Source organism: Drosophila ficusphila, unplaced genomic scaffold, assembly GCF_018152265.1.
Source record: "Drosophila ficusphila isolate 14025-0441.05 unplaced genomic scaffold, ASM1815226v1 contig_414, whole genome shotgun sequence".
Lineage (NCBI taxonomy): Eukaryota > Metazoa > Arthropoda > Insecta > Diptera > Drosophilidae > Drosophila > Drosophila ficusphila.
Genome location: NW_025064328.1, coordinates 2565582 through 2591543, shown reverse-complemented (window position 1 = coordinate 2591543; position 25962 = coordinate 2565582). Strand labels below are relative to the sequence as shown.

At 38.8% G+C, this 25962-nt stretch overlaps 8 protein-coding genes across 11 annotated transcripts; 6 read left to right on the top strand and 2 right to left on the bottom strand.

Annotated features, from left to right (window-relative positions):
- The first annotated feature begins 42 nt into the window (after window positions 1–42).
- Window positions 43–923, top strand: LOC108094788. The gene is made up of 2 exons (XM_017195560.2): window positions 43–351; window positions 406–923. Exons 1-2 carry the CDS (start codon window positions 117–119, stop codon window positions 621–623), a joined length of 453 nt encoding a protein of 150 aa, XP_017051049.1. The 5' UTR covers window positions 43–116; the 3' UTR covers window positions 624–923.
- A 266-nt stretch (window positions 924–1189) lies between these two features.
- On the top strand, window positions 1190–7467 carry LOC108094758. The gene is made up of 4 exons (XM_017195515.2): window positions 1190–1276; window positions 4444–4667; window positions 5622–5789; window positions 5848–7467. Exons 2-4 carry the CDS (start codon window positions 4610–4612, stop codon window positions 6087–6089), a joined length of 468 nt encoding a protein of 155 aa, XP_017051004.1. The 5' UTR covers window positions 1190–1276; window positions 4444–4609; the 3' UTR covers window positions 6090–7467.
- A 1253-nt stretch (window positions 7468–8720) lies between these two features.
- LOC108094755 (zingipain-1) lies at window positions 8721–10169 on the bottom strand. Its single transcript, XM_017195512.2, has 2 exons — window positions 10056–10169; window positions 8721–9730 (listed from the first exon to the last, which is right to left on the bottom strand). Exons 1-2 carry the CDS (start codon window positions 10152–10154, stop codon window positions 8804–8806), a joined length of 1026 nt encoding a protein of 341 aa, XP_017051001.1. The 5' UTR covers window positions 10155–10169; the 3' UTR covers window positions 8721–8803.
- Window positions 10170–11483: 1314 nt separating this feature from the next.
- LOC108094754 (procathepsin L) lies at window positions 11484–14479 on the top strand. Its single transcript, XM_017195511.1, has 3 exons — window positions 11484–11568; window positions 12751–13079; window positions 13612–14479. Exons 2-3 carry the CDS (start codon window positions 12751–12753, stop codon window positions 14339–14341), a joined length of 1059 nt encoding a protein of 352 aa, XP_017051000.1. The 5' UTR covers window positions 11484–11568; the 3' UTR covers window positions 14342–14479.
- A 529-nt stretch (window positions 14480–15008) lies between these two features.
- Window positions 15009–17046, top strand: LOC108094749. Of its 4 annotated transcripts, XM_017195503.2 has the most exons (7): window positions 15009–15218; window positions 15286–15369; window positions 15428–15709; window positions 15764–16045; window positions 16097–16378; window positions 16432–16713; window positions 16764–17046. In XM_017195503.2, exons 1-7 carry the CDS (start codon window positions 15009–15011, stop codon window positions 16953–16955), a joined length of 1614 nt encoding a protein of 537 aa, XP_017050992.1. In that variant the 3' UTR covers window positions 16956–17046. The 4 variants fall into 4 exon arrangements, with proteins under 4 accessions (XP_017050992.1, XP_017050993.1, XP_017050994.1 ...); XM_017195504.2 differs by lacking the exon at window positions 15764–16045; XM_017195505.2 differs by lacking the exon at window positions 16432–16713.
- Window positions 17047–17070: 24 nt separating this feature from the next.
- Window positions 17071–21695, bottom strand: LOC108094757 (synaptogyrin). Its single transcript, XM_017195514.1, has 5 exons — window positions 21123–21695; window positions 19574–19805; window positions 19363–19502; window positions 19122–19293; window positions 17071–18582 (listed from the first exon to the last, which is right to left on the bottom strand). The coding sequence occupies exons 1-5, from the start codon at window positions 21249–21251 to the stop codon at window positions 18530–18532; spliced, it is 726 nt and encodes a 241-aa protein (XP_017051003.1). The 5' UTR covers window positions 21252–21695; the 3' UTR covers window positions 17071–18529.
- A 1024-nt stretch (window positions 21696–22719) lies between these two features.
- LOC108094731 lies at window positions 22720–24665 on the top strand. Its single transcript, XM_017195478.2, has one exon. It carries the CDS (start codon window positions 22764–22766, stop codon window positions 24219–24221), a length of 1458 nt encoding a protein of 485 aa, XP_017050967.2. The 5' UTR covers window positions 22720–22763; the 3' UTR covers window positions 24222–24665.
- On the top strand, window positions 24586–25958 carry LOC122320133. Its single transcript, XM_043208367.1, has 2 exons — window positions 24586–25741; window positions 25796–25958. The coding sequence occupies exons 1-2, from the start codon at window positions 24586–24588 to the stop codon at window positions 25915–25917; spliced, it is 1278 nt and encodes a 425-aa protein (XP_043064302.1). The 3' UTR covers window positions 25918–25958.
- Window positions 25959–25962: the final 4 nt, after the last annotated feature.

The following is a 25962-nucleotide window of genomic DNA, read 5'->3' as shown; positions in this document are numbered from 1 at the left end:
TCTTTGCTAAACCATGCATTTTGGGACGGCTCACTAAAATTAAACTTGATGCTTCGCAGATTGACCACACTGTTGGATTGTTTTGGAAATTGTTTTGTTTTTGATAATTAAAAAATATGGCAGAACCCAATATACAAATAAAATTAGAACAACAGAACATAAGGGAACGCCTCAATCTGCACGTCAAGCGGCGCCTTCAGCAGGATGTAGAAAATCCCATCGAGAGTCCCGAGTTGTTGACCAGTGAACCCATTTCAAAACGCAGCAAGGGAAAAGAGGTTCCCAAACCTCGAAAACCTTATCAAAAGCGCACAGAGAAACCAAAAACAGACGCAACAAAAGCCAAGAAAGGTATTTTTATTTATTTCTGGCGATAGTAATCACTAAGATAAGGTTCTTTGTTAGTTGGACAACTTGGCAGCCCGGCAGAGGCGGATCCCTTGGACGAACAGGATCCGGAGGGCTTTTCACCGGAGACGGCGGAGGGAAAATCTTCAAGTCGGGATCGCTATAAAAACGCCGACATACTCAATATGGTGTTGAGTGCTAAAAAACGCATTCTAATGCAGGATCCCGAGGTTCAGGCCTTTTGGACCGAAATAATGAAGGCCATCAAGAGTTAAAACATAATTAAATCCGCATATGCGGTTTACTATCCAGGGAATAGTTTTAAATTCGTTAATTAATTTTAAGATATGATTATATAAAAATAAAATGTAACTATAACACTGTAAAATATACTTTATTTTAAACAAACAGTAATAAATAGGAAGTGTGATTTGACGAATTATATAATAATATTAAACGTTTTTTATATATAATTCTAATTCTGGAATAAGGAATACTAATATGCAAGAACCGGAGTAGAAATTAAAATTTGTATGGATCAAGAATTCTAAATTAAAAGTTAAAGTTTTGAAAAATAGTGCCTCAAGTTAAAAGGGGTTTAAAATGGTTTTTCTTAAAATTATTTTGAGTGCAAATTGATTTTTCTGTTTATTTCCTTTACTTTTGACTTCAAAAATATTTGAAATTGCTCTTTTAAAAAATATCGGAATTTCGATTGTATACTGCGCAGTCTCAATCTCTTCCGGGATACTTTCTCCGAGAGGATTCTCTCGGAAATCTCGCCGGCCGCCAGAGAAGCGGCCTGCGGACAGCTGCGGATTTTTCGTAGCGCTCAGACAGAATTTCACCGTGTTTGGGGTTGCATCGCGTCGCGTAACCGCATCACAGTCCACAAAAAAGGGAACCCTTGGCCATAATATCGACTATTGTGAGTCCAAATTAGATTGCGTGACTACTGAAAAGGTAGCCAGTTAATCGAGTCGAGCGTAAAGTGGCGAAATATCGCGATTCTGGGCAAATCGGTATATAAAGCCGTGTTAGATAATCCCGCTTCAGTGGCGCGGTTCGCTATCGATTTAACTTTTTTCGCTTGCTGCCTCGAAAGGGCGCTCGAGCCCCCTCTCTTTCTATCAAAGTCCAACCCTCTCTTTCTCGTTCTCAGGGTGACTGGCTCTCTCTCTCTTGCGCTTTCTCTTTCTCTGTTTCTCTCGGTCGCTTTGACTTTGTGCTTCGTCCTTGCGAGAGAATTTGCACTGAAATCGCACTTAAATCAGCCCACCCCCGCGAACCCTGCACCCACAACCAGCCACCCCTTCACCCACAAGCCACCCTCTTTTCCCACCTTTTTCCCACCCCCTTCTCCCCGCTGAGCCCTTTTTCCTTGCATCCGCTTTTCTTTTCGCTTTTCATTTCGGGGCCCTTTCATTTCCACTTTGGTGTCATCAGCTTGAAATAGTTCGAGAGCCAGGGAATTTCCAAATGTCTCCACTCTTACGTAAATAAATAAAAGAGAATTGTTTCGAAAGGAAAACTTTGTGGTAAACTGTCGAAAATACTCGTGGGGGTTCTGCTATTATATAACTGTTAAAGTAAAAGTGAAAAGTGACTTCAAAATAAAGGATAACACCGAAGTGCATAAGTGATTACAAAACAAGTTGGAGGAGCAAATGGTTTGGAAAGAAAGTGGACTACAAATAAAACTAAATAACACCAAAGCTGAATAGTTCCTGAAATAAGCCCGAGTAGCTATTAAAAAGAACACTACCTAACCTTAAAGTGGCTAATTAACTGTTAGCCAAGTTTACGAGCACCTCTAAGACCGAGAATCCTTTAATCCTCGAGGTCTTCGACGGCATTACACAACAAAAGTGAAGACCCAACCCCCGATAATTTTTACCTGTGCCACCTGAGTGACTTCCCCTTGCCACTTGTTCTGCTCAATTTTTTGTTCGTTCCATTTTTTTAATGGCTAAATCGATATGCCAGATTCGTGCTTCTGCCAATTGTCTGGGCTATTACATAACAACAAAAAGAACCAGTCCGAAGAAAAGTCAACTGGCAGGAAGGCAACTCAAAACATTTCCCGCAGGAAATGCCAAAAGACGGAGACAGTTGATAACAAAAAAATTGAAGAAGAACGAACGTTGGGGGAGGGGGAGGGGGGAAATGTGGGCTATAACAGGACCTGAACTGGGTCAGTTATTGAATTTTCCGAGTGGTAGAGGCAGGGTGTTGCATGTCATGCTAAATGCAACTGAACATCAAATTGCGATGGGAAACTAACATGAAGCAGACCCACTCAATCAAGCCACCCCCAATATATATATCTCTATCCCCATATAGGCTGGCGATTGGAACTCTTCCTGTTTCGCCTGTCAGTTGGCCAACAACAACCCCGTTTTGATGGGATTGAGTGGCCGACATGACAACGGCCCCTTGACTACCATATTGATTGGCTTTTCATTCGCTCGGTTTCAGCCGTCTTACATGTACAGATGGACTGACTGACTACCTGTGTTTGTGTGCCACAAACCCAAATTTCGTTGGCTATAACGGGGCGTATGTGTAATAATTCTTGCTCCGATCTGTCTGCCGACTGTGCATTCGCCCATTCCCCTGGGCCTGGCCAATTTGGAGTGGACCCATCTGCAGTGCTCTAGAATCGAGAAATAACTACGGCTTCAGTGCAATGCACTTTTCCCGATTACATGCCCCCAACCAGTTGGCAACCGGGTTGTGGTTAGATCGAAATGGCCACTTGAACTACAGGCAGTCCCGGAAATGGGCTGACAATGTAATTACTTGAGTGCCCAGCAAATTGGTTATTTAACTCTATGTGAAGTCATAGCAGGGTGCGACGAGTGAGTCATGTGGAGGCAGTTTGGTCTTGTTCAATAGTAGTTTTAAGAATATCTTTTGGAAAGCCCAAAGGGTCAAGAGTTTTGGAGGTGTATTTCGCAATAGGTAGCTAATTTATAATGATTATTAATGAATTAGCCAAAGCCATAGTTGGTTACTAAAATTTTTTTTTGTGTTCAATTTTCTTTTCCTTTACAGTAAATGATTTGTTTTTAATTTTACTAAACATTTTTCTTTTGCTTAAGGTTTTTGTAATGGGAAAAAGTCAAATTATTGCTAGCTCGATTAATTTATGAATAACACTTAATGTATTGACAGTGCATTTATTTATTTTTTATAGCAAGTTTTATATTTTTACATTAAATACGGTTACAATATGCATTGTTGACTGCACACTTAAATCAGTATAATCAGTTTTGAACAGAACCCTGTTAGCTTCAGCAAAGCCAAGCAAAGCCTTTTTGCTAGACAATCATACTAAAACAAGAAAATAGATTGAACCGTCAACTGGGGGGCCTATCAAATCACTTGGTCACAAATCGCAAACGATGGCAAAACTATTAAAAGCTCCAAGGAGCGGGAAGTTCGGGGGTTTTGTGGGGGCGATACGTATTGGTAATTTGTTACCTAGCTACCGAGAACCGTTAGCAATTACCCACCATCCACAAAGCTGGTAGTGCTAGCTGGGAAAATCAATTGGCTGTTTGCAGAAAAGACGAAGGAGCGGGGGCTGCGTTCGAGCAATCATTGCAATCCAATTAAATGGACAGTCTATCCAAAGACAAGAAAAAAAGAACTTGGCAAAAACTGGAGAAAAACTGCCAAGAAGCTCAAATGAGTTCCAAATGGGATCCACAAGCTCACTAATTGGGTCGCTAGAGGGCGCGCGTCATCGGAGCGAATGAGAGGGGTATAGAGAGAGAAAGGCAGGGAGAGAGCGAAAGTGGGTGGGAAGGAGAAAGAGCATTTCAGATGCATTGCGCCGTCGCCTTGCTTTCCCTTTCCGCCGCCCCCTGAATTGCACTTGTGTTGTTTTTTACTTGCGTCCCAGTTTGTATTTTTGCCCCATCTCTCTTCTTCTTCTTCTTATCTTTCCTTTTGGACTTATTTTTGCTTCGCCGTGTTTCACTATTCATTGCAGTTGAACTATAGACAACATATTCGCTAATCGTCCGCGGGTTATCAATCAATGAGTATGAAGATGATTTAAGTACCAAATTTCACATTCACTTTCAGACTAACATGCTAATCTAGCATCGCAGAAGTTCACAAATTGTCCAACGAAAGCGAAACCTAAACCGTCAGTCAACAAATTGTTGCTTCAGGTGCCGGGCATAGAAGCGTGGATCCATAAAAAATTGAGCATAAATAATTAATTTCAATAAACCCAAATACATACAAAATGTCGCCGTTCATGGAGAAGACGCTGTTGTTGTTAGGCGTGCTCTGCTGCATACAAGGTAAGCCCCAAAGTTTATGCAATGCAAAAAAAAAAACGCACAAACCCACACTCACACACAAATAGGCACACGCGCACTCACACACTGACGTAGTTGAAAGCCCTGACATTTTGTGGCACAGTATGCCATAATGCCACGGATCGGAGAAAGTAGTCTGAAACTTATCGAAAAGTTATAGCTTATGTTTAGTTGTTGAAAAAGTGATTTTTTTGTATTCATGTTGAATGCAGTTACATTCTTTACTATAACTAAATACTATATTTTAAACTCAATATTACAAAAAATTTGTATTTATTTTATTTGTGCACTTCAACAAAACTTCTCCAAAACGTTTTAAGTTTACAGTTTTGGTAGTGAAAAAAAATGAAATTGTACATTAATAAATTTTCGTTAACAAGATTTTATGTTCATAAGGTCCACCTTATGGAAGTTAGCCTGTAAAAAGTAATTTATAGTTCCCTTCCCTGTTTTATTTATTTTGCCATTTCGCTCAAATTATATTTCCATAAAACTGTCTTCGCTATGTTTCATTTGCATTTTATAAAAAATGTTTGCGAATTAAGCTTTTAAATAATCCACTTCGCAATCATTATCTACCCATTTATTTTTATCTATGCTTATCATTTTAAAAATCGATTATTCATGCTGCTAAACCGCTTACAAACAAAGTTTTTATAATAGCAAACACAAAATTAGGAAAATTTAATCCCTTCTTATCCACTTTAAGCTCCACACAAAATCAAGCGTTAAGACAAACCGCAACATCGAAAAATTATAATCGCAAATTGTGTTTCGGTTATCATATTGAGCAAGTTGCACAACATGGTGATATGTTATTAAAAAAATTAAACCACCACAACATATTCAATTAAAAATGTTCAAAATTAAGACTTAAGTTAGATACATTCATATTTATAATTTGTTGTAATATTCATTTACCTCTTCCTATTTTAGTTACCACTGCCGTGATATGCTATGACTGCAATAGCGAGTACGATCCCCGGTGCGGCGATCCCTTCGAGCCTTACTCCATCGGCGAGGTGAACTGCAGCAAAACGGAGCTGAAGGAGCACCTGAAGGACAGGTATCCGCCCGTTCTGTGCCGCAAAACCGTTCAGAAGAGTAAGCTTAATCTGGTTTATGGGTAAAAGTCAACTACTTACACTGACTTCCATTGCAGTTTACGGTAAAACCCGGATCGTACGTGGCTGCGGATATATTCCAGACGAACACACCGATTCCAAGTGCGTGAGGCGCTCGGGAACCCATGACGTGGCTGCCATCTACTGCTCCTGCACCAAGGATCTGTGCAACGGCGCCAACTCACCTGTTGCCCAATGGATGTGGCTGCCCCTCGTCCTCTTCGCCGGATTGGCGATCCTGCTGAACTCGAGGCACACAATACGATTCCAGAGCTCGTAAATTGAGCCCGACCTAGCATTTTACTGAGTTCACTTATACCTATCGTTTCTGACTTTGTTTTTAGTGGTTTTTCGATTCAGATCTGCAATTGATGTTCATTTAGTTGCATAATTTACTTAAATATAATTTATTTACTTTAATAATAATTTAATGTGTTCGTAAGCGTAAAAATGTTAATAATAATATAAAAATCAACTTACCTTATGGGTTCACACACATTATATAAAATAGCAGAACAAAAAACGAGAAGGTAAACACATTTTTGGGGGCAGTAATAAATCTACATTTTTAATCCCTTGTTTCAAATTAATTTTGAATACAGAAAAACTGCCAATAAATGTCTCCGCCTAAAAAAATTGCAACCTTCTTAACCTTATAACCTAACAGTTCATAACTCAAGTTACAAATAAGTCAGAGAAGCAGAAATTCTTTTCTTGTTCTGTAGCGGTTTTACCAACTTTGCTTGAGACGAGAAGGGTTTCCTTGTTCTTGGCTTAAAGTTTTTGAGTGAAAACTTTACAACGTTTTATATACCATTTTATTTCCATTTAATTTGTGGCAAATGGGGTAGGGGTAACCTGAGACCTGTTGAAAGTGTTTCTATAATGAATAACAACTCATTCTAAGGCAACAAGTTTGCCATAAATAGAAATCAGAGCTTCATTAAGCCAAAATTATATACGTCTATTTTATCATTTCGGCTTTAAACCAGGTTAATCATTATAGTTGCTATTTTGTAGTCCCAATACACAATATTTTATGAATTTTTATATAATTTAAAACAAAAAGTAGAAAAGGGCAAACCTCAAAGGCAAACCCTTCATGAAACCTATTAGTGCAAATTCTAAAGATCAACATCTATCTTTACGGCAAAGAGTTTGCATTAATTAAAATTCATAACTCATTTGAAACCGGAAAATCGTTTTAATAGAGATCAAAATAAGAGAAACGTATTTATACGAACTAAATAAATTAAAAAAACCTATCTGCAAAACAAAAGAGAATCCATAAAATACTTAAAATGAAAGGGGAAAACAAATTTTGTCCATTATAAGCTTCATATGAACTAAACCAATACGTACTATTCGGCAATGATTTCTATGACATTTTCGAAGGGCTTTGAAGAAGGTCTGCTGAAAGTGAAGTTGCTATCGTGGCTGATATACATAAATCTTCCTAATAATTTAGACGGAAAGTGCATCAACATTTTGATTTGTGTCCCCGATACAATACTAACACAAACCAAGGTACAGTCAACACAAAGCATGGCAAGATATTTAAAAACAGAAACACTAGCCAACATATAAAAACCAGTTACAAACACATCATTTTGTGTAGAAAAAAAAAGAAGATATATATATACACATGAAAAATTGCATAAATTATATAACATTATATTTATTTAGTTAAATATTATTAAGAATTATATGGAAAGATAATAAGATAAAAACAGAGAGAAGCGTGAGCATATGTAGATAAACCTAACTAATTTTAATTTATAAAATGAATAACAAACACTAGCCGTTGTATCGTAATAGAAAACAAAACAAGAGAAAATTTAATAAATCGAAAGGAAAAAACTTAAAATCAGTAATCCATTAACTAGTCAGAGTACTTAAGATTCCATAACTAAACCAATTATGATGGATACTTATTTACACTTTATTGTTTTTCATCGGAAGAAATTTTCCAAAATAAAGGTATCGCAAGAATATTGCAACTCAAGCACATTCAATATAAAAACAAACAAAAACACAAGATCACGCAAAAACTTTAAAAAGTGCAAAACGATTGAAATAATAAAAAAAACAAGTTACAACACCTTTCAGCGTGAATCATATCATTGAGCTTTGCTTCACAAGTGACGGGAAGACATTCTAAACTAAAACCTAAACTAAAACAATATGCAAACACAACGTACATACATGTATTTCAAATTATTTAAAACAATTGAAATATAATAATGACAAATATTAATAATACAACGTTTTCAAACGAGTTACTGAAACTTAAAAAAAAAAAGAATTACCGATTAAGTAAACAAATGGAAAGACGTCTACAGAAAGAACACACACCAAACCAAAAAGCTTTTGTCTGCGCTGGCTGAGTCGAATATTCTATAACCATAAATATAATAACTAAATATATATCAATATCATTTCTTTTCGTTTTTATATCACAGCAACACGAATAGCAACAAAATGGGAAACTTATTTATTATGCAAGAAATCTATAAAAGAAAAACACAGCAGAAATAATAGAATAAAATCCATGAGCAGAATAAAGATGCAAAAAAACAAGAAAAGAAAATAATGTGAACTTGTTAATTTTTAGCATTTAAGTCTGTAAAGCTCCGCTTGTAGATGAAAAATCAATAAATAAACTAAATAAAATGGTAAATTCAATAAATGGAGACAAAAAAGGCTATAAGCTTTCACAACAACAAACTGATAAATCTTTATCAAGAGGTGGGTTGCAGTTTGAATTCAGTTCTTAAATGCTTTATGATATTAGATACAGTTTGGGTCGTAAACCTTTTAGGCATACAAGAGCTTTATATGTGTAATATAGATCGTATAGTTTTAGGTTGGAAATCTTTTCAGAAATGATTTCTTTTTTTTTTAAATGGAAAGAGTGGCAAACCTTTTCATTGTCATTAAATTTAATTTTATTTATATTTATAAAGTATAGGAATGATTAGAAATGCTTTGTTTTTAGGCAAGCGCACTTGGAAAGACGGCATTTTTGGCAATAGGCTGATTGGACCTCCGCACGATCCTTATATAACCATCTTCGCCCCAAGTTTCTCCGAAGGAATTCAAGCAACGCCAATAGTCCAGATTGGAGTCCACGTCGTGATCGTAACCCACGACTACTAGAAACTGGGAGCTCGTCTGTTTCGTTAGGGCTTTTGTCTCCTGCACGTAAACCCCACTGGAGTACTGCATAAATCCGAAGGTCGCCGGATTGTATTCGACTATCACTGGGAATCCATTCGACACGTATCGCATCACGGCGGCATCGTCATTATCGGCGATCGTAGAGTAGCTGGCCAACTTAACGCCCACGGTAACTGTGGAGGGAGGTTGGCACATTCCAGGGGTTTTCGACGTATTGTCATTCGGATAGTCCACCTCTGGGTAGAGATATGATTCGGGTAATTGGGTGAGGTAGTTAAGGGCAGCCAGTGGAGTTTGGGTAGTGCATCCGGCTCCCATTCCCGCACAGTCGATCAATTGCTGGGCGGATAAGGAGGCGGGCAGGGGATTGGCCGTCTGCACGGCATTCAGAATCTCAACGGCCTTGGCGGTGGCATAGGCCCAACTGCTGCTGCAATTGACACCCTGATCCTCCACAGTAACGGTGAGTCCAAAGTCCGTAATGATGTCAGAGGTTGTGGCTGCCGCTTGGGTGGTGGGTGGATCCGTGGCAGCCGAGGTCACTGTGGACACCGCCTTGGGCAAGAGGGCTGCAAACTGGATCAGTCGGATGTCCGAGAACTGATTCACTGCCTCGCGATAAGAGGTGCGGTTCCGATCCGCCTGGGCATTATGCTGGGCCACCTGGTTGCGATTGTAGATGAAGTAGTAGTTGGCGAAGTTGCGAGCCGAAGCTGACGCATACGTCTTGTTGAAGTTGTCCTGCAAATGGAAAAATATTATTTATGGGTAATACATACAAAACATTAAAAATAAATAAATAAAGGAAGGAATAAGCAGTAAGTATTTTATTTAGATTTAAAATGGATGTGAGTACTTAGTAGGATTATTTGTATTTAGGAAGTTTTGACACATTATTCCGTAAAATTTACTAAGTACCAAGAGAAGAACAATAATATATGGTATTGAAATCTTTACAAAATGAAAAATTATTTAAATTTGTAATCTGCACTTTTTTACTTTATATCGTATTTATTTTAACACCAATGAAGTTATCCATTCACTTTACTTTCGATAACCAACTTACCTCATACGTTTGAAAGTCCACCAAATCCTGGCCGTGGTTAAAGGCCCATCCACCGCCGAAGGTGGTTAGTAGAAGGCAGCAAAGCAGCAACTCGAACATGGCGAAACCCGAAAACCGAAGACAACTGATGCCGGCTAGAACCGTGGAACGGTCTTTTATAGGCACCGGCAACTCTCCTTCTGATTGCAAACGCAAATAGAAGTTTACCATACCGACTTACTTTCGCAAGAAAAGTGCAAATAGATTTCTACGGGGCCTTGAATTCGCACTTGGCCTACAGCACATATAGTACTTGGTAGTATCCATATTCCGGGTGGGTCGGCTCGATAAGCCTCCGTTAGGGGAAAAAGTCGGGGTGCGCTCTGTTTGCCCAATAAACTTGTCAAATGCGCTCCGTTTCGTAGTTTCGTATCGTTGCGATTCGCTGGGTTCTCGTATCTCTGTTAATTCGAAATCCCCACTGGCCCAGTTCAGAAAAAAGCCGTACCCCCACCTGTAGCATCGTAAAAGCGTCTCTAATGCCAACTTATCGTCACTTGTCGAGGTTTTGTCTTCTCCGCAGGCATGATTAATCACATTCATACTTTCATGGCGCCCATAAATATTGCAACATCGTTTGAAGTCTTGACTAAATTGCCGCAAACCAAGTACTAAATGAGTTGTTTGGCAATCTCCAACGCGGAAGTCTAACATATATTTTTTAGAGGCACAACGGGAGCTTCTTGGAACTCTGCAAAAAGTAAACTTATAAGGGATTAAGCAGTCAATGAACTCTTGCTTAGTCACATTTAATATTCTCCTACTACTAGACGAGCAAAAATCTGTGAATTGAACTGCAAATAAATTAGAGACGGTTTCTTTATTAGTACACCAACAAGGTATTGATATTTCACGGGAATATCAAGAAATAGTTATTTGAAAATGAATTACTCCAGATTCTGCCTTTAAGTTAGTAAGTTATGGACAAAGCCTAAAAACTAGGTCAGTAGACAGCCAATTGTAAAAAAAAACACACTTACTAATTAACAAGTACGCATGTATTGAATGTTTATGCTTTAAAATTTTTTTAATTTTTAAATCTTTGTTAGATGGCTCTACAATCAATCATGTAATGCGTGAAACACAAACGATCACTCCTATCAATTATCAATCCCCTTAAAAACTTGTTTGACTGTTTTACCTTTTGTTTCAAATGAGTTAATTTATGTCGTTATAGCCACCTTCATATTGACCAATAGACAATTACTAAACATGCATAAAATTAAGACAGTTATTCCCCCATAAACCAGATAGCCAGTCCGAATGGAGATGAATATGGTTTTTCGGTCTTCGAATGGTTTCAAATTGGTGGCCCATCTGGTTTCGGCCGGGTCCGAATGGCGGACCCTATAAAACCGCGGTGTGTGTGTCGAGCGCCGCTTAAAACCTCGCCGGTCTTCGTGTCTGCGCCATCTTCACTCAGATCTCCAGAGTTGTGAACGCGGGAAATATTGCTCACAGATATTCATAAAAGGTGATTGAGCTGACTTTCAACATATTGTGTCGTGTGTGTGTTTCCTCGGTTTCTGTGTGCCATTAATGGCCCATCATTACAGGCAAAACGGACTAACAAGAGAACTGCAATTGCAATTAAAACGTACATTTGAATAGAAATTCGGGGAATCCATCACCTTTCACCGGACTCAGCATGCCATCAATATTTATGGCATCGAAAGTGAAAATTTAGCCCGCGGTTGCCTAATCTAGATTTGATTTATTTCGCCCTCGGCCACGCCAATCTTGGCCAAAGAAATAAAACTTAAAGGAGAAACAAACCCACGAAATGATTAGCATATGGAAATTCGAGTGAATTCAATGGTTACACGAATGTAATAATGTTATGCGTATGCAAATGAGCTTATTCAACCAATAATGACACGTTTGTCATCAATAACCGGAAAAAGCATAAGATGCTCCAATAATTGCAACAAAGCTTATGAGCTAAGCCAAATTAATATCGATAGATCGAACATAGTTAAAAACATGAGACATAATTAAATACAGTGGGTGATTAATTACCAATTAAGACGATTGCCGACAGTCAACGAAATAGGAAAGGCAAATAATATGTTTGTTATTTTGTAAATCAATCATTAGCTGCTTATTTGTTATCTAATACATAATCAAGCTTTTTGATATATGGATCATTAAGTGGTTTAGTTTCTACATAAGAAACACGAATTAACTTTTTAAGGAAGTATGGATTTTTTATAAAATAAAAATAATCTTTATCTTGATTTGGATTAGTTGACCAGAAACATTTTAAATTTTTGGAAAAATTTCCATTTTCATTCATGCTTTTCGTGCAGAAAAGTATTAGTTAATCTCTTTAATAAATTACAACATTTGGGGATAGATTTCCGGTTTCCAAATCTCGGCTCACATTTTCAAAAATGTTTATTCGGGTGTTTCGAAAGGAGTATCATCGATGAGCATATATTAATTTTAATAGCGGAGTATAACTTAAAGAGTTACAGAGAAATTAGGTATTCCACGAGCTGCACGGCAGGTCAGTTCGAATGAATTGAGGTGAATGGACCGGCTCGATTTGCCAGTGATTAACGTTGACAGATGTGGCAGGAAAAAGGGGGTCGCGGTGTGTTGGCCAAGTGGTTACTTAACACTTTCCTCTCTTTCTGTTTTTCCCCCGTTCCAGATGCGGATGTGCTCATCGATGTGGCTGCAGGTGGCTTTGGGTCTGGCCATGCTGGGTGCTGCGTCATTGCAGCAACTGCAATCGTTTCCCAAGCTCTGCGACGTCCAAAACTTTGACGATTTCCTCCGGCAGACGGGCAAAGTTTACTCGGATGAGGAGCGGGTCTATCGTGAAAGTATCTTTGCGGCCAAAATGTCACTGATTACGCTGAGCAACAAGAACGCCGATATTGGTGTCTCTGGATTCAGACTGGGAGTCAATACACTGGCCGATATGACCAAGAAGGAAGTTCAAACTTTGCTTGGTTCTAAAGTCTCCGAATTTGGCGAGTAAGTATCACCTTCTGACGCAATCTTAGTCGGTATAAGCATTGCGGCTTTCCCTCTGAACATGAATAAATTATCACCCATCTCATAACTCATAAACGGGTTTACAGTCTTACAAAAAATTTGATACTTTTACGTCGCCACTGATCGGTTTTCCAATTATGCTAAGCTGCTTCAACGGAATTCGCTAAAATTCCATTCATGGGCTTGTCATTTTCATTCAGCTTTATTTCGGGGCAAATAAACAAAATTAGTTTTGTCATTTCTGATAAAAAAAAGAAAACAAAGTCTTACAAAATGTTTTGAACCTTTATATTGCTCAGAATATGATAGTGTCATAAGTAAAATTTTTATTATCTGTTTGTTCGGAGCATTCCGTCAGCATTTATGAGTCAAATAGTCCATATAATTTATTGACTATTTATCAGCAATGGTTAGCTTTTATTAAAATTATTCATACTTTTTAAAGCTAAGATAAGAAGCAGTCAACACTAAGCAAGATCACTTGTGTTAAACAACTTTTCTTGTCTTGCAGGAGATACACGAATGGCCACATCAACTTCTTGACCGCCAAGAGTCCGGCGAGCGCCAATCTTCCGGAGAAGTTCGATTGGCGCGAGAAGGGAGGAGTGACTCCGCCCGGATTCCAGGGCGTGGGATGTGGATCCTGCTGGTCGTTCGCCACCACCGGAGCCCTCGAGGGCCACCTCTTCCGGCGGACGGGAGTGCTGGCCTCGCTGTCGCAGCAGGATCTGGTGGACTGTGCCGACGACTACGGCAACATGGGGTGCGACGGTGGCTTCCAGGAGTACGGATTCGAGTACATCCGCGATCATGGAATAACGCTGGCCAACAAGTATCCGTACACGCAAACGGAAATGCAGTGCAAACAAAATGAGACCGCAGGTCGTCCTCCGCGTGCCAGTCTGGTGAAGATCCGTGATTATGCCACAATCACGCCCGGAGATGAGGAGAAGATGAAGGAGGTGATCGCCACCCTGGGTCCGTTGGCCTGTTCCATCAACGCGGACACCATTTCCTTCGAGCAGTACAGCGGCGGTATCTACGAGGACGAGGAGTGCAACCAGGGCGAGGTGAACCACTCGGTCACCGTGGTGGGTTACGGATCGGAGAACGGACGCGACTACTGGATCATCAAGAACTCGTACTCCCAGAATTGGGGGGAGGGCGGCTTCATGCGACTGCCCCGTAATGCCGGCGGATACTGCGGCATCGCCAGCGAGTGCAGCTACCCGATTCTGTAGGCAGATGTCTATAACACAAAACTAGATATATTGTATAGTCAATTAGGAACCACGAATTTATAACTTTGTTACTAGTAGTGTCTAGCGAGCGGTCTATGAGTCACCCACTTAAGAAATAAAAATGTGCCTTTATCAGTGTGCGCTTTTGTTTGAATTACCGGGAAAAAGTTTCAAGGCAAAATTGACTGACATATTTGGGGAGGTTGCTCATGCAGGCGAAACAAATTAAAAAGAAAACAAGATTATGCACACCGTTATACAATACTTTTATTTTTTAAAAAACTTTTTAAAAATCGTTCTGACATATTTTCAACTAAAAGTTAAAGATATGATCATTACAATTAAACAAAATGAACAATGAAACATTGCAACAATGAGCTTTTAAAAATAAACTGTTCCTTATTCTAGCTTTAATTGGCTTAAAGCATATTAAATTCTAAAAGAGTGTGCAAAACTTCTTACCAGATGCAACATAAGGTAACTATTTATTTGTTTGGAGCTCTCTTTGCCGATCTGCTTCAAAGAGAAATGAGATCGGCGATTCTCGCAAGAGTAAGTTTACTGTTTACTCTCTTTTTGCAACTGACTTTTGAGTATACATTTAAACAAATCGTTTATATTGCGCCATCATTGCAATCCGGAGCTCAGTTCGCGAAAAGCTGTAGAAATGAACTCAGCTTTAATTATTGCTGGCGTCTCAATTATATTGGGACTAATGGGCTTGGCTTCAAGCTCACCCACAACGACACCCATCACAAGTTCCCCAATTGCCAAAATTAACCTCTCAACTGAGGATGATCCAGTGGAAATCCCCATTGAGTCACCGGTAGTCGCAGAAAGCATAGCTCCAACAGCTGAGCGAAACAAAGAATTATTGGTAAGCTCTGAATAATTGTTTCCTGGAAAGAATCTCTGAGTAACTCCTATTTCTTTTTTGGGCAAAGAAACAACGACCGAGTCTCGCTCAAGAAACATCTGAAAATGAACAAGTTAAAATAAAATGCCAGAATGCCTGGGAAAAGTTTGTGGTAAGATGAAGAAGAGGTTTTAAAGAATTTTGAAGAAATCTATGTATATTAATTACAGATAGAGTTCGGAGCGAAGTATAAAGATAATGCTGAGACCGAGAAACGTCGCAATATCTTTTGTGAAAACTGGAAAAAAATTCAGGACCACAATAGACAACACGAATTAGGACTGTACTCTTTTAAGAAGGGTATCAACCAGTTTAGTGACCTTACCTTTGAGGAGTGGAAGGACAAACAACCTACTTTCCGTCCAGATTTGTTTGATGATGAATCCACTACACAAGCAACTAAGATGGAACAATCTAATTTGAAGTGCCAGGATGCTTGGGAAAAGTTTTTGGTAAAATAAAAAAAAAGTTTAAAAATTCTTAAAATTTATGTAAGTGTATTACAGGTTGATTTTGGTCGGAAATATAAAGACGATGCTGAGACCATAAAACGTCGCAATATTTTTTGCGAGAACTGGCAAGAAGTTCAGGATCACAATAAACAACACGAATTAGGACTGTACTCTTTTAAGAAGGGTATCAATCAATTTAGTGATCTTACCTTTGAGGAGTGGAAGGACAAACAACCTACTTTCCCTCCAGATTTGTTTGATGATGAATCCACTACACAAGCAACTAAGTTAGACCAACAGAAGATAAAATGTCAGAATGCTTGGGAAAAGTTTTTGGTAAGATAAGAAAAACAGTTTAAAAAAATTTTTAATTTACTTGTATTACAGGTTGACTTTGGTCGGAAATATAAAGATAATGCTGAGACCGAGAAACGTCGCAATATTTTTTGTGAAAACTGGCAAAAAATTCAGGACCACAATAGGCAACATGAATTAGGACTGCATTCTTTTAAGAAGGGTATCAATCAATTTAGTGATCTTACCTTTGAGGAGTGGAAGGACAAACAACCTACTTTCCCTCCAGATTTGTTTGATGATGAATCCACTACAAAAGCAACTAAGGGTGAACAACCAAGGATGAAATGCCAGGAAGCTTGGGAAAAGTTTTTGGTAAGATAAGAAAAAATGTTTAAAAAAGGTTAACTAACTTAAGTGAACTGCAGGGTGACTTTCAACCAAAATATAAAGATGATACTGAGACCAAGAATCGTTACAATATTTTTTGCGAGAACTGGCAAAAAATTCAGGATCACAACAAGCAACACGAATTAGGACTGCATTCTTTTAAGAAGGGTATCAATCAATTTAGTGATCTTACCTTTGAGGAGTGGAAGGACAAACAACCTACTTTCCCTCCAGATTTGTTTGATGATGAATCCACTACACAAGCAACTAAGGTGGAACAACCAAAGATGAAATGCCAGGATGCTTGGGAAAAGTTTTTGGTAAGATAAGAAAAAAAGTTTAAAAAAATTTTAATTTACTTGTATTACAGGTTGACTTTGGTCGGAAATATAAAGATAGTGCTGAGACCGAGAAACGTCGCAATATCTTTTGTGAAAACTGGCAAAAAATTCAGGACCACAATAGGCAACACGAATTAGGACTGGATTCTTTCAAGAAGGGTATCAATCAGTTTAGTGATCTTACCTTTGAGGAATGGAAGAATAAGCAACGACATTACTGATTAGATATGCAGAACTTATATCAACCCAAAAAAGCACTTTAACAAAACCCACCTTTAATATATATTCTGATAAAGTTGAAAAATAACCCAAGGAAACGGCTTGACTGATTGTGGGTTGGTTTTTAAAAATATGTATTTATATTTATTTGAGGGGTTTCCAGTACAGAATCTTGTTGAGGAGTTTCTCTGTTACAATAGTGTTCGCAAATGTTCAAGCCGATTTTGGGCTGGGTTCGCTATTTTGCTTGATCTTATTAGATTTTGAAATGAGTAAATTTGTTGTTTTTTTATTTTTCTACCATTTTAACGCACACGAATTCTACATGATTAATTTATATTTGTATATTTTCTGAGATCCCTATCTCCTTGTTGCATTTAACAGGGCGCTTCGCATTACACACAATTCGTAAATATATATAATATATGTATATGTATATAGTATTTAATTTAACAAATACATTTGTAGGTTATCGCAAGTTGCTGCACTAAGTGAACGTTTATGTAATCAATATGTTTACATTCATTGATATTTGAGTATATCGAAGGAGCTGCCGCACCCATTTTTCTCTTTAGCTTTGGGTGAGAAGGCCCCTTTACAATGCATAATGGGTATTGTACACATAAGTATATTTCCATTGGTTTGGGTATTTATAGTTACTATACAAATCTTTGGTAGGGAGGGGCAACAACAAGCCTTGAACAAGCCCTATACCATTATCAGCGTGATTGCGAACCATAACTAGTAATATTCCTGCAGTAATCTCCCCGAATACTGATACCCTCACAACGACTCTACGGTTTAAAGATCCCTTACTCTTTAGAATTTACATATTGTTTTGGCGTTTATTGTTGTGGTTGCTATTGCTGCTCATCGTCTAACCAAGCTTCGACCCTGGCCGCAGGTCTATTTAGTGGGGCTCTCCAGATGGATATTGGATATGTGGTTTGAGCAGTGGTCGATCTGTCTATCTGTCCTTGCGGTGGCCGAATTGCTTCATGTTGCGTCAACTATTTGCACTGCACGTGTGTAAATTTATCTAAAAAACTTCATGTATCCCTCTGTTGCAAGCTATTGCCATCGTTAACAAGCTGATCGGGGGGACCAGGGTCTGGCACGAATCGAAATCATACATTTATGTTAGTACGTACACGTAATCACTAAATAACTAACAACGTTGAAAGCGCGGGTAGCATGTATACACGGGGATACATAACTAGTTGTATATCTGTATAATATATTGCAACAAATTTCCACTACAAAAAACGGCGCACTCAACTTAAAGGGCTAGCTTACAACTCCGGACATACGCATTCCCAATTTCCGGTGTATAGTATATCCCCTGAATCTTCCGGTAGCTAAAGCCAGTGCGTGGATTGGTTTCTTTCTGCCAGCTGCTGTCTTGCCTTGCATTAATTGTTATTGTTTCGGTTACTCTTGTTATATGTTCGACATCGGTGTATATGGTAAAGCCAACTTGTGTGTTTGCTGTTTAGTCGTGTTAAACCTTTGCCAGTTGCACTACAAAATCGAAGTGAGTGTGTGCGGACAACGGAGGAGCAAGTGTGGAAATTCCTTAGTAGGTGGGCTGCTGGTACTCCATTCCGGATTGCTGCTGCTCCATGCCTCCTGTGCAAAAAATTAAGACGAATAATGACTTTAATTATGTTCTTTTAAATGCACCCCAACTCTTTTTTGACTGGGAAAATCATAAATAACTTTTAAAACCTAACTATGCAATAGTTTAATAAGTGCTTCGATCATCATTTATTTATACAATTATTGTTCTGGAAATTTCCATGATTATTAATTATAAAAAAAATCGTTATCTGCTGTCATTATTCTCCATTTAATCTCTACGAATGCATTAATTAAATAAGTTATTGGAGGAAACCCCCAGAGATTCTATTTCTCAAAAACAAAATTTCCTTATACATGTATTTAAGTATTAAATATTTCAATACCAAATAATATCATCTTTCTTAATACTCTTTCACAGGAAAACAACTTTGTTTAGTGAAACAGAAACCACTGATATGTAATTTCTCAGAAAGTTCTGAGCTTAAAATACAATCAGTATGGAGTTAATTATCTCGTTTTAAAATGAATAAACATTTCTAGTTCTTTAAATAAACTTAATTCGAAATAATAATAAGCTGTAGTCTTACCCTGCTGAGGTTGGCCAAATGGAGAGGCGCTGTACTGATCGTTGTCGTTATCCATGGAGTATCCGTAGGCCTGCTGGTGAACCACGTTGGCCGGGTCCGTTTCGAAGGCCGAGGTGAACTCATCGCCGGCGCCGATCAGGAAACGCTTGTAGGCCATCAGAGCGCAGAGAGCCTAATACATAGTAAGGGAATTCATAATAACTATGTTTTAGAGACAGAACAAAGACCGAAGTCCACCCACCCAGCTGACAATCGAGAAGAGGCAGAACCAAATGGCGGTCTTCATGCTGCCAGCTCCGATTCCCAGTGGCGGTGGGGGCGACGAGCTCCATTGGGACCACAAGTAGAGGAAGGCCACGAAGTACATGAAGGTCCAGAAGGCTGCAAAGAGGGGATTGACATTAGAAATGGGTCGTCGCTATCAGTGGAATGGAATGCAGTGCTGAGCTCACCCGAGAAACCCATGTCGGCCATGACGTAACGCTTTCTGCTCTTCACCGACGACATCCGTTCGAACAGGAACTCGCCGCCCATAAAACCCATGGAGGCCAGGAACCCGAAGACGCCCACCATGTTGCCGTACTTGCAGGCCATGCCGTCGCCATTATAAAGACAATACTCCTTGCCGTCCTTCTCCGTCCAGCCCTCCGAGGATATGCAGCCGAAGACCACGACCGAAAAGAGCTGGAAAATCCATTAAAATCCTTATGAGTTGGGGTATACATTGAGATTTAATAGTGTCGCATATATATTAAGAATATTATAGTTAAGCAGGAATATTTAACCCATTTTTCAGTTAAGCCGCGCCAATAATATAATAAATACAACTATTGCAATGAATTCAAATGCAGACCAAATCAACCCATTTAAAGCCACAAACATTGTATTTGGCTTCAATTAATTTTCCTTCCTAGTTTCAGAAAAAATCATGATGGTTTCTCAGTCATGTTACGTAGTAATAGATAACGGGATACAGAACTCCCACTCCACTATTGATTTTCTTAAGCAGGTGCAACAAACCAGAAGTTCAAGTACACAGACATCCAGGCAGACATTTACTTATGTTTGTGACCCAATTTGCGAAATGAAGGCCAAGTTTAGTTTGTTTGGCCAGAAGGGCGGGAACGGCTCTGCAATCGCAGAAAAGAGTCCTTGGTCAACAGAGCGGGCAAATATTACGTATACACAAATGGAAAGTAAACAGGCGCCGAACCACCGCCCCCTCGGTTACAGCATTTTTCTTGCTTCGCTGGTGACGCACACCACGTTGGCTGGTAAAATAAAGTTCTAAGCCAAGTGGCCAATTGACCGAACACTTTACGGCATTTAATTATAAAGCTTTCATGGGCGTGAGAGTTTTTATAACCGCTCTGCAGCTGAACACTACATAACTTCCCCCCTTGTCAATGTAAATTCCCCAGCGCCCCTGCGCAACTGGGGTAAACAAATCGGAGAGACACTACTACTCGAGATATTAAAGTGCCAATGCGTTTATGTGGCGACATTCATGTATTTCTTATTTGCGGAATACACGTAAGAGATTTATGCAACATTTACGAGCACTCGAGGAAATCGTAAGAGGAAAATGGAACATAAAGGTCACATTTATAGCATCAATTTAAAGGCCATTTGTTGAAATTTTATACATGAACATAAAAAGAAATTGTTTCTCTGCTCTTCAACCTTTTACTTTTTTGTTTAAGTTTCTTTAAATTAAGAAAACAAATAATAAAAACTTGGGAATGGAAAAAACTATTTTAATTAAATGTAACAAAAATAAAGATAGGAATAAAAAAAACCTGAAATTTAAAATTTCACATATCGTTAAGTACAGTTGAGGGTATAAACGTCCAAGTAGGACTCTTATTCTAGGCAACTTCATGAATTATTTGTCGTGTAAACAGCGTGACAATTGGGTCGTGTGAGTCGCGTGTGCGTCCACAAATCGCAGCGATTCCCTGGGCGCAGCTTGTCCACATCCAAGCCGAAGCCCAAACTCACCCAGCAGAGAGCCCTGATGACAACTTGGGGCTTCATGGCGAACGTGAGCGGGTCGAAGGCTCCGCCAGCCTTCCCGCCCCCATAGGCGCCACCATTATTGATGCTGAGTATCTGGTTGAGCATGTCCATGGTGATAGTGGGTCTCCGAAACGCGGGCTTCTCGATTCGCTGGTGGTTCTCAGGGTTCCCCGAGCGTTTTCACTGACTGTTGTGAAAAATCGAACGCTTCTTGGGTCCGTGGGGCCAAGGGCAATGTGGGGGCGGTTCACCCACAACTGTGTGTGTATATATACCGTACGGGGTGTGTGGGTTGTTGGGCGCGCTCAAGTGCTTTCTCGCAAATTATGGATTACCGAACACAGAATGAAAAAATAACGTGAATATGTATATCTAGCACCACACGCTTTTCAAAATTCACTTTCCGTTAGCCGCGCTCACAAACAAAACTCCAAGTGGCTCGCTCGTGTTAATCAATGCATAATTGATGAACAATTTTCAAGGGCCTGATTTTCACTTTTACTTTTTGCCAGCTTCGCTCTCAACGGAATTTCGACTGTCAGCGCGCAGGACTCTTACCAAATATAAAAATGTGTCGGAACAAATGAAATGGAACCGCTTAGTCTACGACTCTGTTAAGCCTCCCTTAACAGAGTGCTGTTAAACGCAGCTAGTGTGGCCATCCTTGATTTTTAATTCAAATTTTGATTTCTATTTTGGGAAAGTACAACAAATTGTTCGTATTGGGGATATATAGAATTTATACTATGGCTGAGTTCCGCAAATTCAACGTTCGGAGTTGTTGTCAACCAAATTCATACAAGGAGATAGAAAACAAGATTCAAAAGTATTGTGCGCAAAATATGAAAAGTGGTTCAAACCAATCCACTTACCAGGTGAAAAAGGTATTAGCATAATGTAGATTTCAAAATAACTTTACAATATATTTAAAAAGCATTCTGTAAATTTTGTTTTTGGAAAAATAAACATAATGAAATAAACTAATTTACAAAATAAACTTAATAAATTTTTTAGAATTTCCAAAATGATATGGCTTACAAAGGGCAAAATTGGACTAAAAATAGAGATGAATATGCTTATGAAATTTGCTGTAATCGTAGAAAAAAAGACAAACCCAGTCCCAAGATGAAAACAAATCATGAGCGGATAGGAGATCAAGCCGTCCCATCTAAAAAGAAATTGCCTAACTATGACGCAACTTTAATAGCCCAAAGATCTCTGATTCCTCTTGCACAAAAACCCTCAGTTGTTATGAAAATAAAACCTAAATGGAGCGAAGAGTACGATACAAAACTACAGAAAGTAAATGAGGACAAAAAATTTGAAAAGCACAACATCATAAGGCAGAAAATGAAAATGGATACAAAGCCTGAAGGGATAGAAGATCAAACTGTCCCCTTTGAAAATGGAATACATCTCTATGACACTCCAACTTTAATAGCCCAAAGAACTCTGAGGCCTTTTGCCCAAAAACCCGTTTTCGTTAAGAAAATAAAACAAAATTGGGGCGAAGGGTACGAAAAAAAACTACAGGAAAAGGACGAGCCCCAATATATTGAAAATAAGAGCATTATGAGGCCGAGCAGGGATACACTATCGGAACCAAATAAAACAAGTCAAAATATGGAAATAAAGCCTGAAAGGATAGGAGATCAAGCTGTCCCCTTTGAAAAGAGAATGAAGCCTTATGAGACCCCAACTTTAATAGCCCAAAAATCTCTGTTGCCTCTTGCCCAAAAACCCGTTGTCGTTAAAAAAATAAAAACCATTCGGAGCAAAGAGTATGAAAAAAAACACCAGGAAGAAAACGAGGCCCAATATATTGGAACAAATAACATCATGATGCCGTACAGGCATAAGCAATCGGAACCAAAAATAGCAATTCAAAAGATGGAAGCAAAGCAGGAAAGAATAGGAGATCAAGCTGTCCCCTTTGAAAAGAGAATACATCTCTATAACACCCCAACTTTAATAGCCCAAAGATCTCTAACTCCACTTGCTCAAAAACCCGCAACTGTTGATAAAATAAAGCCCAAAACCCGCGAAGAGTATGAAAAAAAGCAAAACATCATAAGGCCGAAAATGATTAAAAACAAAGTTCAGACTACTGGTGGAAATGTGAAATTGAAACCAAAAGGAAATGAATCTTCTGGTTATCTCTTGACACCAGCTGAATATAAATCACATCAAGAAATTCTAAAAAAGAATCCATCTACAGTAAATGTAGAGCACAATTTGCTTGAGCAATTTTACAAGGATCAACACCATACAATAAATTGGAATACAATCAAGCGCTTAGAAACGGCATTTGGAAAATATACAAAATTTAGAGCAAAAATGAAAAGCCAGCATCCGGAACCATTTGGTCCGATGCTTCAAAAAGAAGGTTCTGTGGTTTCAGAATTTCATCCAACTCTTAAAAGCACATACGACTTACATAGCACTATTCCCAGCTCCATTATTTATGGCGACAATGTCTATACCTATCCTTTAATACAAAGTAAAAAACCAGCTCAATACACTAAAAGCTTTGATAAAATGCTTAGAAATAAAAACAAAAAAATTCCGGAACTTCATCCGCTTCTCAAGTCAAGTAATCGCTTGAAAGTTATAACATCAAAGGATAGTATTAAACTCCGGAAAAGAAAAACTACTAAAGTTGGAAGCAAATTTTCATGGTTATCTAGACATAAAATAAAGTATAGGCAAGGCCGCAGAACAAAACTTTTGAAAGATCTTATAAAATATAGTTTCGTCGCTAAACCGGAACTTCTTCCTGCTCTGAAAAGCAGAACGCAATTGATGGTTAGAAATAAAAAAAATGAAGGAGCAGGAAAAATGTTCGGAACAGATTTTGCAGGGCTTAAAAAGTCCCAGCTGAAAAAAGAAAAAGATCCAAATTATGGAACTCGTACTTCCGACACCAACGGGCATAAAAATGTGCCGAAGTCAAAAGGTTCGAAGAAAGGGCCAACAATGCTATTTCAGAAAATGTTGAAGGGCCAAGAAGCTGCTATGCCGGAACTCAAGCCGATTTTGAAGAGCAATTACCAATTAAAAGTAGATAAAAAACCCCCCTAGCAACAAGGACTCAATACCTTCTAGTTTTGAAAGTTTGTCCCATCGTTCTTCCAAAAGGATTTCTTCTCAACGAAATTCGGATGATTCACAACAATTTAAAAGAGACGAGATGGAAAAAGAACCAACGATTTTGAGACATTTTCCGAAACTACAAACGCTACAATTAGAAGTAGATAAAAAACCCCCTAGAATCAAGGACTCAATACCTTCAAGTTTTAAAAGATCCACCGATACGGAAAATCCATTGTCCCACCGCTCTTCTAAAAGGATTTCTTCTCAACGAAAATCGGACGATTCACAACAATTTAAGAGAGACAAGATGGAAAAAGAACCAACAATTTTGAGAAATTTTCCGAAACTAAAAATGCTAAAGACCAAAGACAAAAGATTAACAGAAAAATACTTACCAAAGCGAAGGTATACGAAAAAGGATCGACCCCAAAAGTTCAGATCTAGCACGTCCAGTGATATTGAACGAAACTCGGTAAGGTCCAATAGATCATCAAAATTTCGGCAATCGTTAGTTCCGGGCAGGAAAATTAACCTTAAGAAATTCTACTACTACATCAAGAACTCCATGCCGGATCGGAAGATATACAAACAGATGAAGTCGAAGGATACGATTCCCTACATGACTAGCGATCAAAGTATTTTCTACAACACTTCAGCTAGTCGAGTCGGATCGGAAAAAAAACAGCGAACTGGTGGATCGGTAGTCAGCTTGTCGGATATGGCCCGACACATGTTGTTGCAGCGGAAGATGGAGGAAAAAGTGGAGTCGGACTCAAGTGATATGGACGAAAACTTGTTTGACCCTATTCCAGAGGGATACGAAACACCAAATGGCACAACTATATCGATAAACGAGATTATAGCTAGAATTGCAAATGCGGATAGGACCAAAAATAAAAAGCACAAGTCCAAATCAAATGAAATCATGGAAGGAGTTGACCGACGTAGCCTGTTGACCATAAAGTCGGTCGGAAAGGAGATAAAGAGTCGGGAAAACGAAGCTTTAATGGATCAGAGTCTGCGAGATCAATGGCAACATGAGTTGTGCATGCAGGAACGGTCTCGTGTTCAGGCACTCATTCAAGAACTGATGAAGGATGTGATTATCCGCGAGGACTTTCGACCCCCGAAACCACCAAGAGATTTCGTTATGGAAAACATTCAAAATGTTGGGAATATGAAAGCATCGAAGAAATTATTGGCGGAGGAAAAGGTTAAACCACGATTGGCGTACCCTACCTTGAATGAAATATTGGCAGTTCCCGAGGACCCTTTGGTCTCCGAAGAGACTTACAACAAGTTCTTCCAGAAGTTGCCCGGCGACTTATCCTCCTTGCGATTGCAAACTCCGAAACCCATAAAAATACGTCGCTATTCCGAAGGATTACGGAAGAGACAACCGCAGAATGACGAATCTATATTTGATAAAACCGAGTTAGAGAACCACCATATTAAGTTAGATGAAAGGAGTAAATGTGACTGCTATCTCTGCAGTTTGCTTTCGAAAGGTGAGGTTCATTTTTATCAACCATAAATTCTAGTAACAATATTTCTTTCCTTAGACAAAAAAGAAGAAGACGCTGATTTCATACAGAAAGCAAAAATCCAAAATCATCGATGTGAGCTACGTTCTTATTACCAAAGAATATGTAAAAGGAAACTTGAGCAGGAGATATTTTGCTAACATTCTTATCTTAAGAGCTTAAAACTAATGTTTGGAACATATGAC